At 50.6% G+C, this 15541-nt stretch overlaps 1 protein-coding gene across 1 annotated transcript in view; it reads left to right on the top strand.

Moving 5' to 3' along the window:
* The first annotated feature begins 443 nt into the window (after window positions 1-443).
* Window positions 444-15541, top strand: part of LOC120913334 (cytochrome P450 2C23-like) — a 45631-nt gene continuing 30533 nt past the window's right edge. The window contains exons 1-2 of the mRNA XM_040323204.1: window positions 444-763; window positions 11003-11165. Of these exons, the coding sequence (XP_040179138.1) occupies window positions 590-763; window positions 11003-11165 (337 nt within the window). The 5' untranslated portion in view covers window positions 444-589. The remainder of the gene's footprint in view (window positions 764-11002; window positions 11166-15541) is intronic.

Here is a 15541-nt window from a genome sequence, read left to right as displayed (position 1 = left end):
CTCCACACAGACAGCGCCGTACCGCAGAGCACCAGAGCGGAGGGGAAGACGGCGGCTCACACTTTCAGCACCTGCCGTCTCCCGCCGCCATGTTCAGAGTTTCCCGGCGCTCTGTGATTGGGCGTATGGCGGTCATGTGCGGAGGCGGGACTTCCAGCCCCACTCCTCACATGACCCCCATATGCCCAATCACAGGGCGCTGGCGGCTGGACATTACACATGGTGGCCGCTGGCCGCTCGGAACATCCGCGTCGCGGTGACACGGGAAATTAAAATTAGGAGGAGGCACGGAAAGTCGCCCCCCTAAATGGTTCGCCCGGTGCAACAGCACCCCCTGCCCCCCCCCTTCCTACGCCAGTGATTGCATGTATTGCATATTATGTAATGAGCTCCTCCATGCTTATACAACCAGAGCTGGTGAGCTGCCAGATCCTCGGAAAGGGGGGAGGGGATTGCTCAAGCGGCAGCACAGGACAAGTATTGTTATTTAGGAACGTGGGCAGACGAGCAACGTTTCTGTTTACAAGCTGAAGTCTGCACTAAGTGTCAGGGTTCCCTCCAGGACATATGCGGCAGTGACAATCCAGGCATGGAGCTTTCAGGAATTGGGACGTTGATCCTCATCTTCTTTGTGACTTTCCTGGTGACAGTCTGGGTGAGAAGGAACAGGCAATCTGCACTGCCACCCGGTCCGACCCCTCTCCCTCTATTGGGAAACATCCTGCAGATCAATTTCAAGGATATAGTCCAGTCCTTCGTGCAGGTCAGTGCGGAGTACGCCTTCCTGATTTTCAGCAATGTGACAAGTGATATGCAGGCAATTGTGTCGGCTTCACACTTACTGCAGTAGCATGCATTACTGCAATACACACTGACACCTACTTATACTGTCACTCTATTCTCTGCATTAAAGTGGAACTTTACCCATAACAACCCTTTAGCAAGAAACATACATTCCACATTAATAATTATTTATGCCACCAAAATGAATGTGCACTTTCATTTGCCTCCAGCATTGCTCCAGTGAGGCCCGGAGCAACTGGAAGTCAGTGTAGGGCCGGCCATGACAGGGTTAACAGAAACCCTAGTAGCTGTGGGGGGAGGAGCAGAGCAGGGGAGGAGAGATCACAGATATCTCTTACTCTCAGTTTCCCGGGCAGAGGCAGCGTGGGGGAGTGAAGTGCCTGCTGTGTCTGCTCAGCCTGCAGGGATTTCGCTTGTCCCAAATTGTCACGGCGATGGCTGCGATCGAGGATTTATTCGGGAGATTGAGGGCGGAGGCGGCTATCCGGGGTGAGGACTGGCTGCAGAGGCAGTTGGGGGCGCTTTTATCGCAGGATGGAGGGGACATGGGGCGCATGGCGTCGGGGCCTAGCCGCGTCCAGACCGGACAGGCAGCATCGGGGCCGGAGCACACAGGTGTGGTGCTGGCGGAGTCGGGGCCTGAACGGTCGGTCCGGGGAGCAGTGCGGGCACACGGGGACACAATTCAGGTCGCATCGGGGCCTGATCACACAGGCATGGGAGCAGCGTCGTCGGGGCCTAGTCACACAGGGCCGGGGGGCCTCGCGGACGCGCTCGTCCCGCCCCCCCCGCCGGTATTCGCCCAGTATATCCCCGGGACGGCAGAGGGGGGATAGTGGACATAGCAGGGCCCCTTCGGGCCCCCCCGCGAAGCGGGCGGCGGCTATTGTGTCGGAAGGCCCAGCCGGGGGCACCAGGAGTAGCGTGGGTGCAAGGGGGGGACGGCCAGGGGGCTCAGATGCGGCGGCCTTGCCCGCCCGGCGTGTGGATCAGGCAGTGACGGGCCCGGTGGTGGGGTCTCGGCGAGTGGGATCGCAGGCCACGGTGGCTAGCCCCCCAGCTTCCTCGGCTAGCCACTTGCAGGAGGTGGAGCGCGTCGGCAGCAACAGGGTTACGCCAAGCAGGAAAGCTTCGGCAAAATCGCCGCACGGGTCCAGGGCCCGCAGGGGGAGTGAATCCGGCCCTGGGCCTTCGGCCTCCGGGACCGAGCCGCCCGGTGGGTCATCATCGGAGGAGGAGGATCGGTCGGAGGGAGAGCGGTCGGGATCTGAGGACGAGGTCTTGCCCAGGACGATACCAGCAACGAGGGATTCGAGACGGTCGGCTGATGGGATTGCTTCCACGCAGCCCGGTAAGTCATTTTACACTGATGTTTCTAATAGGCAATGTGTTGATGTGGTTGAGAGGAATGTGGTTGTTGCACCGGCGTCCCAGGTTACGGATGCACAGGTGGGTATTGCTGGAGGTGATGTGGGTTTGCAAAGGTTTTTGTCAGGGTTAGAGGCTCTGGTCAGTCAGCTAAAAGGGGGGGACAGACCTCCCGCAAGCCCGGCGGCGGCTTGGGGGCCGGTCGGGGGAGCTACGGGGGTGGCCGCGGCGGCGGTGGCGGCTGCCACTACGCCGTTGGTGGTAGCTGGAAAGGAGGCAAGTGGGGGCGGCTTGGGGGCCGGGGCATCAGTGCAGCCGGAGGTTACCGCCGAGTCGGCGGGGGCCGCTTCAAAAAAACGGGATTTAGTACGGCTAGCGGATGAGGCTAGGGGACAGGTTTACACCTGTTACGATGCGCCGCTGGGGTCGCATCTGAAACAGGAGGTACGGGAAAAGATCTGGAAGAGCGAGTACGTGGAGATATTCGCGCTGTTACCGCTGGAAAAATTCAATTTGGACAGGGTAAAACCAGAGGATTCTAAGAAGGAAGATGAGGAGAAGAGGAGGTACAGGCTAATACCTCGCACGTTTGCAAACTGGTCGCAGGCGTATTCCATTTTGGCCAGTGTGATTGGCGAGAAGAACCCCGAGCACTGCTCGGCGCTCTTCAGTTACCAGGAGGCGATCAGTGAGGCCTACAGGTGCTATGGGGGCACAGGTTGGATTAGATATGACGAACAGTTCAGGCAACGTCGGGCGATCAGGCCGGAAATTCGTTGGGACGCCAAGGACATTAGCCTTTGGATGCGGCTTATGACGGCTCCGAGGACGTCGGCGCCGTTTTTTTCAGGGGGGGGCCGGCGGAGCCTCTTCCCTGGGACAGTCGGCCGGAAAGAAAAAAGGGGTTTGTTGGCAGTTCAACGAGGGTAGCTGCAAGTTTGGGGGGTCGTGCCGATACAAGCATGAGTGCTCCGGGTGTGGGGGTAATCACCCCTCTTCCCGCTGCTTCAAGCAGGGCAAGGGACGTCCCGGGGATTCTTCAGGTAAGAGGGAGCACCCCGGTGATGGTGAGAAGGATGCTGCCGTTTCTCGGTAGGTATCCGGACAGAGCGGCGGCTCAGCTCCTGGAGGAAGGTTTTACTGTGGGGTTCCGTATTCCTTGTAGCTTGACGGTGGTTCCGCCGCTGTCCAAGAATTTGCGTTCGGCTCTCCAACACCCCGAAGTGGTTTCTGAGAAATTACGGAAGGAAGTGGGGCTAGGCCGCATGGGGGGCCCGTTTGAATCCCCCCCCTTTGGAGGGTCTGGTGGTATCACCGTTGGGGGTGGTACCGAAGAAGGAACCAAACAAGTTCAGACTCATTCACCACCTCTCATTTCCGAAAGGGGGGTCGGTAAATGATGCGATTGATGCGGGCGATTGTTCGGTGTGCTACACATCGTTTGACGCGGCGGTGGGATGGGTCAAGAAATACGGTCGGGGGGCGTTGATGGCCAAGTCGGACATCGAGGCGGCCTTCCGGCTGTTGCCGGTGCACCCGGACAGCTTCAGACTGTTGGGGTGTCACTGGGGAGGGGAGTTCTATGTGGACAAATGTCTGCCCATGGGCTGCTCGGTATCCTGTGCGTTGTTCGAACAATTCAGTTCCTTTTTGGAATGGGTGGTGCGAGACGTTGTGGGAGTGAATTCAGTCATCCACTATCTAGATGACTTTCTCTGCATTGGACCGGGGGGGTCACGGATTTGTGCAGTTTTGTTATCTACGCTAGAACACATAGCGGAACGTTTTGGGGTGCCTTTGGCGCCCGAAAAGACGGAAGGTCCTAGGTCTGTCATTCAATTCCTGGGCATAGTCATAGACGCCGAGAAGATGGAATGTCGTTTGCCGCAGGATAAGCTAGAAGGCCTCAAGGCGGAGGTCAGGGGTATGATTGGAGTGCATAAGGTGCAGCTGCGGGCTTTGCAGTCGTTGTTGGGTAAGCTGAATTTTGCCTGCAGGATTATCCCGATGGGGAGGGTTTTTTGTCGTCGGCTGTCGGCTAGCACTGCGGGTGTTAGGTTGCCCAATCACTATGTGCGGCTCGTGAAGGAGCATAGGGAGGACCTGCGGGTAGGGCACTTTTTTCTAGAGGGTTTTAACGGCAGGGCCTTGTGGATGTCCGGCCCGGTCAGCAATTTTGACCTGGAGCTGTATACAGATGCGGCCGGGGGTGCGGGCTTTGGGGCCTTCTTTCAGGGTCAGTGGAGCGCTGGCTCTTGGCCGCAGTCTTGGGTGACTGCGGGCTTTACAAAGAATTTGGTGCTGCTGGAGCTGTTTCCAGTGGTGCTGGCGGTTGAGTTATGGGGCACGTCTTTCCGGGATCGGAAGGTGCGCTTCCATGGGGATAACTTGGGGGTCGTGCAGGTGATCAATCGAGTTACCGCATCTTCTCCCTCAGTGATTCGTCTCCTGAGACACTTGGTGCTGCGCTGTATGCAGCTGAATGTGTTTGTGTATGCGGTGCACTTACCGGGTGTGGACAATGTCGTGGCTGACGCTTTGTCTCGGTTTCAGTGGGACAGGTTCCGGGAGCTGGTGCCGGAGGCAGAGGAACGGGGGGTCCCTTGTCCGGAGTGGCTGTGGCAGATTCCATTGGAACAATCTCCACCTGGATTAGGAAATCGTTGAGTGCGGGTACTTGGGCGGCCTATGAGAAGGTATGGTCGGAGTGGAGCGATTTGGTGAGGGAATCGGAGGTTCACCTTTCGGGACCGGAGGTGAGGACACTGGTTCTGTATTTTTTGTCTAGAAACATGGAAGCGGGAGTGTCGCCGTCGGCGTTGGATAAGAAATTGGCCGGGTTGGCATTTCTGTTCAAATGGCAAGGGTGGCCGGATCTTACAAAGGACTTCTGGGTGCGACAAGCTCTGAAAGGGTACAGGAAACAGGGGCGGCGACCTGACGCTCGCCGCCCGGTGTCTTTCGAAGTTTTGAGAGGAATCCTGGCTAAAGTGGGGGCGATATGTTCATCCAGGTTTGAAGTTACATTGTTCCGCGCGGCATTCGCGCTGGCATTTTTTGGGGCCTTTAGGGTGGGCGAGCTGGTGAGCCCGTCGAAATTGGTCCAGGGGGGCATGGGAGTTGCGGATGTCGGTTGGACCCCGGAGGGGGTCACGTTGTGGCTCAGAAGGTCCAAAACGGATCAGAGTGGCAAGGGAAGGGCGGTTCATGTGTTCCCAATTGAAGGGTCGGAGTTGTGCCCGGTCGGGCTGGTAAGGGACTACCTGGACATACGTCCGGGGGTGGGGGGCGCCTTTTTGGTACACGAAAATGGGTCCCCGATGTCACGATATCAGTTTGTGGCAGTGTTTAGGAAGTGTCTGGGGGCATTGGGCCTGGTGGCAAAGGAGTTCTCGGCTCATTCCTTTAGGATCGGGGCAGCTACGGAAGCGGCAAGGAATGGACTGGGTGAAGAGGCAATAAAGAGGATAGGGCGTTGGGAATCCAGGCGGTTTCAATTATATGTTAGGCCGCAGCTGGTGGCTAGTTTGGGTTGAAGGTCTGGGGAGTGGGGTTTTGAGTTACGGGGCAAAGGGGGGTGACAGGGATTACTCAAAAGCGGGTTATCTCTATGTGGGTATGTTGGTGACGTGTTTTTTTTTTTTTGTTTACTGTTTTTCAGGTACTGGACCGCTTTTGGTCTGGATAATGGGCCACTCCTATGTGGTTCGGGGGGGCCAGACGGGCGGATGATCGCCCGACCGGTCGCCAGCTGGGAATATCGAGACAGGAGGCGAGTGTAAGGTGGTTGGGGGTCCCCGGGATGTTATGGAGCAAGGTGGTGCCGGAGGTGCACAAATTTGCACAGCTGGACAGGCCACCGGAGGTTCTGGTTATTCACGCCGGGGGGAATGATCTTGGAGTGAGATCGATGATGGAGATAGCACGGGACATTAAATTTGACTTTCAGCGGATCCGGATGTCCTTTCCGGATACGATAGTGGTGTGGTCAGACATGGTGGCCAGGTCAACATGGAGGATGGCCAGGTCGGTAGAGGGGGTGAATCGGGCGCGCAGGAAGATAAACAGAAATGTGGGGCGGTTTGTGCTCAGGAACGGGGGGCTAGTGGTTCGGCACCCCGAATTGGAAGTGGACACATGGAGATACCTCAGGAGTGATGGTGTTCACCTCACGGACGTGGGGATTGATATGTGGGTGTTGCGTTTAGAGGAGGGGGTACAGCAAGCGATGAGGGTGTGGAGGTGCTCCCATAGGTAAGGGGTTACCTTTGGGTGCTGGTGGCGGGTGTTTTTGGACTTTGCAGGAGAAGATATTACCCCAAAGATGGACACCAGTACCCAGTGGTGGATGGTTTCTGAAGGGGTTTCTAGTTCCCAGTCTACTAATGTAGCTGGAAGGTTGGTGAATGGGGGCACTGCGGTCAATGGTCGTCTTTGAGCCAGCTTCGGCTTGAGGCCTATGACCAGAGGTTAGGACACCGCAGTGCCAAAAAAGTGTTACATAGTTACAAAGTTTAAAGGTTAACGAGTTAAGGGTTAATGGGTCCTGCAAAGTCCAGCACCATGTTAGAGAGGTTATTATCTCAGGAAATAAGTGTTTTTTCTCTATGTGTTATTGGTTTTTGTTATTGGTTATTTATGATTATTTAAAGAGTATTTAAAATAAAGGAGGCTGCTACGGCCAGTTTTTACTCCAACACTAAGTAGTGGTCTCATTATTTATTAAAGGTTAAGTGGGGGTATTAACTGTAAAGGGGCTTTAGCGGTCAGGGTGAATTCTGGTATACCATAGTCATGGTTCTTCTTGCTAGAGGTTGTCATTTTGCTGAAGAACAAAGCCCCAGCAGTAAATCATAAAGCGGAACTAAACCCATCTGTTTCAAAAATCAGTGTCAATCAGTGTCCTTCAGTGCCACCTCATCAGTGCCCACCAGTGCAGCCTATCAGTGTCCTTCAGTGCCACCTCATCAGTGCCCACCAGTGCAGTCTATCAGTGTCCATCAGTGCAGCCTATCAGTGAACATTAGTGTCCATTCGTGCCAACTCGTCAGTGTCCATGAGTGCAGCCTATAAGTGTCAATCATCGTCCTTCAGTGCCACCTCATCCGTGCAGCCTATCAGTGTCCATCAGTGCAGCCTATCAGTGTCAATCCGTGTCCTCCAGTGCCACCTAATAAGTGCCCATCAGTGCAGCCTATCAGTGTCCATCAGTGCAGCCTATCAGTGTCTATCCAAGCCACCTAATCAGTGCCCACCAGTGCAGCCTATCAGTGTCCATCAGTGCAGCCTATCAGTGAACATTAGTGTCCATTCGTGCCACCTCGTCAGTGTCCATGAATGCAGCCTATAAGTGTCAATCATCGTCCTTCAGTGCCACCTCATCAGTACAGCCTATCAGTGTCCATCAGTGCAGCCTATCAGTGTCAATCCATGTCCTCCAGTGCCACCTCATCAGTGCCCATCAGTGCAGCCTATCAGTGTCCATCAGTGCAGCCTATCAGTGTCTATCCATGCCACCTAATCAGTGCCCACCAGTGCAGCCTATCAGTGTCCATCAGTGCAGTCTATCAGTGGCTATCAGTGTCCATTTGTGCCACCTCATCAGTGCTCACCAGTGCAGCCTATCAGTCGGTGTCCATCAGTAAAGCCTATCAGTCTCAATCAGTGTTCTTCAGTGCCACCTCATCAGTGTCCATCAGTGCAGCCTATCAGTGTCAATCCATGTCCTTCAGTGCCACCTTATCAGCGTTTATCAGTGCAGCCTATCAGTGCACATCAGTGCTACCTCCTCAGTGACCACCAGTGCAGCCAATCAGTGCCACCTCACCAGTGCAGCCTATCAGTCTCAATCAGTATCCTTCAGTGTCACCTCATCAGTGCCGACCAGTGTAATATATCAGTGTCCATAAGTGCCACCTCATCAGTGCCCACCAATGCAGCCCATCGGTGTCCATCAGTGCCACCTTATCACTGTCCATCAGTGCAGCCCATCAGTGCAGCCCATCAGTGTCCATCAGTGCAGCCCACCGGTGCAACCCATCAGTGTCCATCAGTACCACCGCATCAGTCCCCACCAGTGCAGCCCATCAGTGCAGCCCATCAGTGCCACCCCATCAGTGCAGCCCATCAGTCTCCATCAGTGCAACCTATCAGTGTCCATCAGTGCCACCTCATCAGTGCCTACCAGTGCAGCCCATCAGTGTCCTTCAGTGCCACCTCATCAGTGTACACCAGTGCAGCCTCAGTGTCCACCAGCTTCAGCGCTCCTGGCTCTGTCCCGCTCCCTCCAATAGACACAGACAGAAGACAGAGAAGCCCTTACTCCATTTGGCCGCTCAGGCTGCTCTGTCTTCTGTCTGTGGCTAGGGGAGGGAGCGGGACAGAGCTGGGACATCACCCGGTGCTCGTAGGTGTCCGGGAGCCCGCAGTCAAATGCGGGAGATTCCCACGACTCACGGGAGACTTGGGATGTCTGCACATGTGCAGCACCATATCAGTTGCAATTCAAATAGAAACAGCTTCCTTGGCTGTAAAGGATAGGAGGGCTTAATTCTGTTTTAGGCTGCATTCACACTTAAGCGTAGGCGATTTGCAGCGTTTTTTACCACGATTTGCCGCGAAAAATTGCGGCGTTTTTTACCGCGGTCTTGTAATGGTCATTGGTTCCAATGGAAAATGCCCAAGCCGCCCGATTCGCGCGTTAAAAAAGGGTCCGTGACTTGTTTGAAATTCAGGCGTTCGGCGTTCGTTCGGCGTTCGGCATTTTGCGTTGGAGATGTGAACCAGCTGAGTCCGAAGGACATGGCGATCACAGAGTGCACCGTCCACGCGTCACAGGTGCCGCAGGCAGTGTGATCACAGGAGGACATCCATTGACGCCCTACCGACAAACTAAGCCCGCACTGTTGCCCTCTTTCGGGTATAGTGCGGGCAGGAAGTAGTTAAGGTAAAAAACGCTGCACTACCTGTTCTAGATCCCCCTGGGCCCTAAACACTTACCTGGCTCCATCCCGGCTGTACCACCACACCTCCACTTCCTGGTCTCACAGGGGACACAGGAAGCAGTGGCTGCAATAAGATCCTGCTGCTGTCAAATGCCTGTGAGAAAGGAGCAGGGGTGTGGCTTACCTGCACTGTGTGTGTGTCTATGGATGCACACAGCTCTGCTCAAGAGCATGCCCGCACTGGGGGCCCTCAGAAGAAGGAGACTTCATTGTGCAATACATCATTACACAGCAGATAATTATAACTGCCTTTTTTTATTTTAGAGGAAAAAAGCTTCAGGATCACTTGAAATGTGGTGGCTGCATTTGTTTTCTGATTTTAGTTTTTTGTTCTTTATTTTTTAGATCAGTGATCTGTCCAGTAACACATTTCTTGTCATAGGGTGTCTCTGTTCTGGATGGAGGGGCAACATAGCCAGCATTCTCAGTCTCGGGGAGGGTAGAATTACAAAGACTAGTAGATTTAAATGAACTTGACTGACAAATTGAAACTGAACTCCAGCTAACACGTTTTAGGCAGTTACAGTAAAAAAAAATTCTTTTTGGGATAAAGGTTTTTACATAAATAAAAGCTGATCATTTTAAGCACTCCTGTCAGTTGTAAATGGTTTATCTCATCCCTCTAACTGCCACTTTTGCAGTAGTCTGTTAAATGAAGTTGAAAAACAACAGACTTACTGGCCAGATAACTAGGTGAACATAAAGGAAAAAGCCTAAAAAAGGAAACCTAATTCAGCCGCTATCTAAGATTTGGGTTTAATCCCACTTGAAGGTAGGTTAACTACTTGCTGGCCAGCCGCCGTCATTCTACGGCGGCAGGTCGGCTCTCCTGGGCGAGAGCACGTAGTATAACGTCAGCTCTTTAAACGGCCACTAGGGGCACGTGCGCGCCGCCGGAAGCGCGCGCCCCCCGCTCGCCCCCGTCTCCCGTGCGTGTGCCCGGCGGGGGCGATCGCCGCCGGGCACACGCGATCGCTCGTTACAGAGCGGGGACCGGGAGCTGTGTGTGTAAACACACAGCTCTCTGTCCTGTCAGCGGGGGAAATGCTGATCCTCTGTTCATACAATGTATGAACAGAGGATCAGTGTTTCCCCTAGTGAGGCCACCCCCCCCCACAGTAAGAACACACCCAGGGAAATACTTAACCCCTTCCCCGCCCCCTAGTGTTAACCCCTTCACTGCCAGTGGCATTTTTATAGTAATCCAATGCATTTTTATAGCACTGATCGCTATAAAAATGCCACTGGTCCCAAAAATGTGTCAAAAGTGTCCGAAGTGTCCGCCATAATGTCGCAGTACCGAAAAAAAATCGCTGATGGCCGCCATTACTAGTAAAAAAAATATATTAATAAAAATGACATAAAAATACCCCCTATTTTGTAAACGCCATAACTTTTGCGCAAACCAATCAATAAACGCTTATCGCAATTTTTTTTTACGAAAAATACGTAGAAGAATACGTCTCGGCCTAAACTGAGGGAAAAAAAAGTTTTTTCATATTTTTGGGGGATATTTATTACAGCAAAAAGTAAAAAATATTCATTTTTTTCAAAATTGTCGCTCTATTTTTGTTTATAGCGCAAAAAATAAAAACCGCAGAGGTGATCAAATACCACCAAAAGAAAGCTCTATTTGTGGGGAAAAAAAGGACGCTAATTTTGTTTGGGAGCCACGTCGCATGACCGCGCAATTGTCAGTTAAAGCGACGCAGTCCCGAATCGCAAAAAGTGCTCTGGTCTTTGACCAGCAATATGGTCCGGGGGGTAAGTGGTTAAAGGAACATGAAAATTTGATTGATTTGAATCTCTTCTTTTTGCACCTTCAGCTTGGCACTCAATATGGCCCGGTATCTATGGTTCACCTGGGCCAGAACAAGGCGGTGGTGTTGAACGGTTTTGACGTGGTGAAAGAAGCCCTCATCGATAACGGAGAGGTGTTCGGTGATAGAGCTAAATTAGCCATGGCAGATATAGCTTTCAAGGGATATGGTAAGAGATGGGTTGCAAAATTTGCTGAAGGGATTCATGTTGGTTATGTATTCATATTTAAACCGTAGAAATTTCTGTAATGCCATATAAACAGGTTGTGCTTATACAGTGCCTTGCGAAAGTATTCGGCCCCCTTGAACTTTGCGACCTTTTGCCACATTTCAGGCTTCAAACATAAAGATATAAAACTGTAATTTAAGAATCAACAACAAGTGGGACACAATCATGAAGTGGAACGAAATTTATTGGATATTTCAAACTTTTTTAACAAATAAAAAACTGAAAAATTGGGCGTGCAAAATTATTCAGCCCCCTTAAGTTAATACTTTGTAGCGCCACCTTTTGCAGCGATTACAGCTGTAAGTCGCTTGGGGTATGTCTCTATCAGTTTTGCACATGGAGAGACTGAAATTTTTGCCCATTCCTCCTTGCAAAACAGCTCGAGCTCAGTGAGGTTGGATGGAGAGCGTTTGTGAACAGCAGTTTTCAGTTCTACTTCTTTCCACAGATTCTCGATTGGATTCAGGTCTGGACTTTGACTTGGCCATTCTAACACCTGGATATGTTTATTTGTGAACCATTCCATTGTAGATTTTGCTTTATGTTTTGGATCATTGTCTTGTTGGAAGACAAATCTCCGTCCCAGTCTCAGGTCTTTTGCAGACTCCATCAGGTTTTCTTACAGAATGGTCCTGTATTTGGCTCCATCCATCTTCCCATCAATTTTAACCATCTTCCCTGTCCCTGCTGAAGAAAAGCAGGCCCAAACCATGATGCTGCCACCACCATGTTTCACAGTGGGGATGGTGTGTTCAGGATGATGAGCTGTGTTGCTTTTACGCCAAACATAACGTTTTGCATTGTTGCCAAAAAGTTCAACTTTGGTTTCATCTGACCAGAGCACCTTCTTCCACATGTTTGGTGTGTCTCCCAGGTGGCTTGTTTTTTTATCTTTGTAATTATTACATGTTTTATATTGTATATACAAAAAAAGAAATTGCTGCTATGGCCATTTGACTCCAAAAAAAGAAATGGTTGTTATCTGGTAATTTTGGGAAGGGGTGGGGGTAATCTTGGAATTTTGGGGTAGGTTGGGAAAGGTTGTTGGCCTCAATGTTTGCTGTCCCTCAGCCATAGGCGTAGCAAGTTCGGAGGAGTTTTATGCACAGACAATAAAATATTTATAGCATATTTGAACCCCAAAACAAAAAAATGGCATATACAGTATCTGTTTACTAGACATTGGCCCGGATTCACGTACAGCGGTGCATAGTTATACCGGCGTAGTGTATCGAATATACGCTACGCTGACGTGGCGCAGAGCGGCGAGCACAGTATTTACAAAACATTGCGCCGGCGTAATGTAAATTCGTAGTCGTAAGCCAGCCTAATTTAAAGTAGGTGGAAGTGGGCGTGATCCATATAAATGAAGCGTGACCCCATGCAAATGATGGGCCAAACAAATGGCGCATGCGCCGTCCCGTGGACGCATCCCAGTGCGCATGCTCTCAATCACGTCGGAACTACTCCCCAAGATACGCCGGATCACTGCCTACAACGTGAACGTAACCTACGCCCAGCCCTATTCACGTACTACTACGTAAACAACGTAAAATACGACGGCTGTTCCCTGGTCCATACCTTTTCATGAGTTGCGCCTCATAGATGGGGAATAACTATACGCCGGACGTAAGCCTTACGTAAACCGCGCATACTAATGCGCCGGGCGCAAGTACGTTCGTAAATCGGCGTATCTCACTCATTTGCATATTCGAATCGTAAATCAATAGGAGCGCCCCTTGTGGCCATCGTAAATATGCGCCCACGATACGACGGAGTAGGAAACTTACGTCGGTCATAGGAAGCCTATTTTCAGACGTATCTAGTTCTGTGGGCACGGCGCACAGATACGACGGCGCACATTTACACTTACGCGGCGTATCTCGAGATACGGCGGCGTAAGTGCTACGTGAATCCGGGCCTTTGTATCTAGTTGCTGCACTAGTTTTTTTTTTCGGACTTTTCTGTCCTTTATTTTCACCTGGTAATCCTACAACTAACTAACAAACCTTGTGTCTGATATTTTTCCTCCACTGTATCTATAGGAGCCTTGGTGGTCCTCCATTATTGGACTTCAAACTGTCTGCCTTTGTTACTCTCCATAAGGCTCTATTCACACTAATGCATTTTTGATGCATTTTGCAGAAATGCAGAGAAATGGAACATGTTCACATCAATGCTTTTTTGTGCCTCTGCGTTTTTGGAAAGGGTCAGGGACTTTTTTTTCCCACAAAAAGCAGCGTTTTGCATGTAATAGAATTCAATGGACCCACAAGTACCACGTTTTTATCCTGATTTTGTTGCGATCTGCGTTTTTTTTTTTAGCTGGTTGTTAAAGGAAATGTGAAAAAATAAAAATTGCCGGCTAAAAAAAATTGCGGTAAAAACACATGTCGAAAAACGCAGCAAGCACAGCAAAAAGCACTGCAAAAGCGCTCAGAAGCAACATGCATAGGTGTGAATCGAGCCTTACATGGGGGGGGGGGGCTTAGGAGGTGGATGAGAACCACAGCTTTGAAAAATGTGATTGTTTTGCAATCTGTTACTACACCCAGGACCCTGCATTCACTATATCTGGTCTCCCACAGTACACAGAACACGGAAATGCAAATATTTTTGTAAATATAAACAGCTAAATACCTTTTCTCACCAGCAGTATATAGCAGTCTTGTGACTTCTATCAGTATTTGGTTAGAGCTTGTAGGAGGAGTTTTCATTCTCCTCTGACTGTCCTACGAGGCTGCATCATGACCCCTGAGCCTTTGTCTGGACAGTGCTGATTAGCCCTGTGCCAATCACGTGCACTCTCCCAAGAAAAGAAAAAAAACTCTCTAGGGAGTGACTACAAAGGCTCTGTCTTATCAGAAGATTGATTAGGGACAGTGGAAGAAGGGGAGGATCAGCAAAGACAGGATTAAACATCCTTTTTACACAGGTTTAACCCCTTAGGTTCCGCAGTGAGTATAACAAGCATGCTTTAATGCATATACAGACTGATTTTACTGTTGTGGGTCTAGTAACACTAAAGCTTGCAGAAAGTAACAAGGACACTATGGGGGTAATCCACAAAGATCCGGCGTAACGTAAATTTTCCCATTTAAGTTACACTGCCTTAAAATTTCTACCTAAGTGCCCGATCCACAAAGCACTTACCTAGAAATTTTTGGCTGTGTAACTTAAATTCCGCCGGCGCAAGGCGTTCCTCTTTTCATGGGGGCGATTCCCATTTAAATTAGGCGGGCTCCCGCGCCAGCCGTACTGCGCATGCTTGTGACGTCATTTTCCCGATGTGCATAGCGCAAAATTACGTTACGCTGAGCTTTGTGGATCGCGACGGGTCAATAAAGTTGCGTCGGGAAAAAAAAAAGATACGGCGAAAAAAAAAATTCAAAACAAAAAAAAAATTCCGTCGCTGGACAGAAGGGTCTGCTTTTACATGGTGTAAACAGTTTACACTTTGTAAAAGCAGCCCTAATTTTGCGTTTGCAAACTTAAACTTACGGAGAAAAAACGAAGCTGAAAAGCTTCGTGGATCTCCGTAAGTGCTAATTTGCATACCCGAGGCGGCATTTCGACACGAAATGCCCCCAGCGGCGGATGCGGTACTGCATCCTAAGATCCGGCAGTGTAAGTCCCTTACACATTTTGGATCTTCTGTCTATCTCTTGGAAACTGATTCTGTGGATCAGTTCCAAAGATAGAAACAGGGATACGACGGCGTAACAGCAGTTACGCCGGCGTATCCGTTTTGAGGATCTGGCCCTGCATTTCTAGAAAGATCAGAAGGTTTTTTTTTCTGTACTTTCTACATTTAGTTTATTTTTTTAGGGTACAAACCTTTTCAGCAAGTACAAAAAAAAGTGTTGCTATTGCAGAAATGCTGTTTCCATTGTCACTTCCTGTGAGCTGAAAAGAAATCACAAACATTCCTGTATTTCTAGTTCCATCAACCCACAGTGTAATGGAGAGGAACAAGGGCAGACATGTCTAAAGTCCAGCCTGTTTTGTCAACCATAGCTCCCTCCATGGTTACAGAGAAGGCGCGAGCGTAGCCACCCAGAGACAGGAAGTGTGTTATTTCCAGGATTACAAGGGGAAAATAAAGGTTAAAAAGCCTAATAAAAGAAATATAATGCAGACACTGCATTTAAGAACTACTAAACTTTAAAAGAGAAGTATGTTTTGTTTTTTTGTTTTTTATATATTCATACTTGCCTAGGTGAATGCAGCATCAGGCTGTCCCCCGGCATCTCTGCACTGATAACCGAGCCACCGAACATCGCTGATGGCTCGGTTCTCACCCGAGCAAAGCGATG

This window comes from Rana temporaria, chromosome 9, assembly GCF_905171775.1.
Source record: "Rana temporaria chromosome 9, aRanTem1.1, whole genome shotgun sequence".
NCBI classification, from domain to species: domain Eukaryota; kingdom Metazoa; phylum Chordata; class Amphibia; order Anura; family Ranidae; genus Rana; species Rana temporaria.
This window is presented reverse-complemented; position numbering and strand designations above follow the sequence as displayed.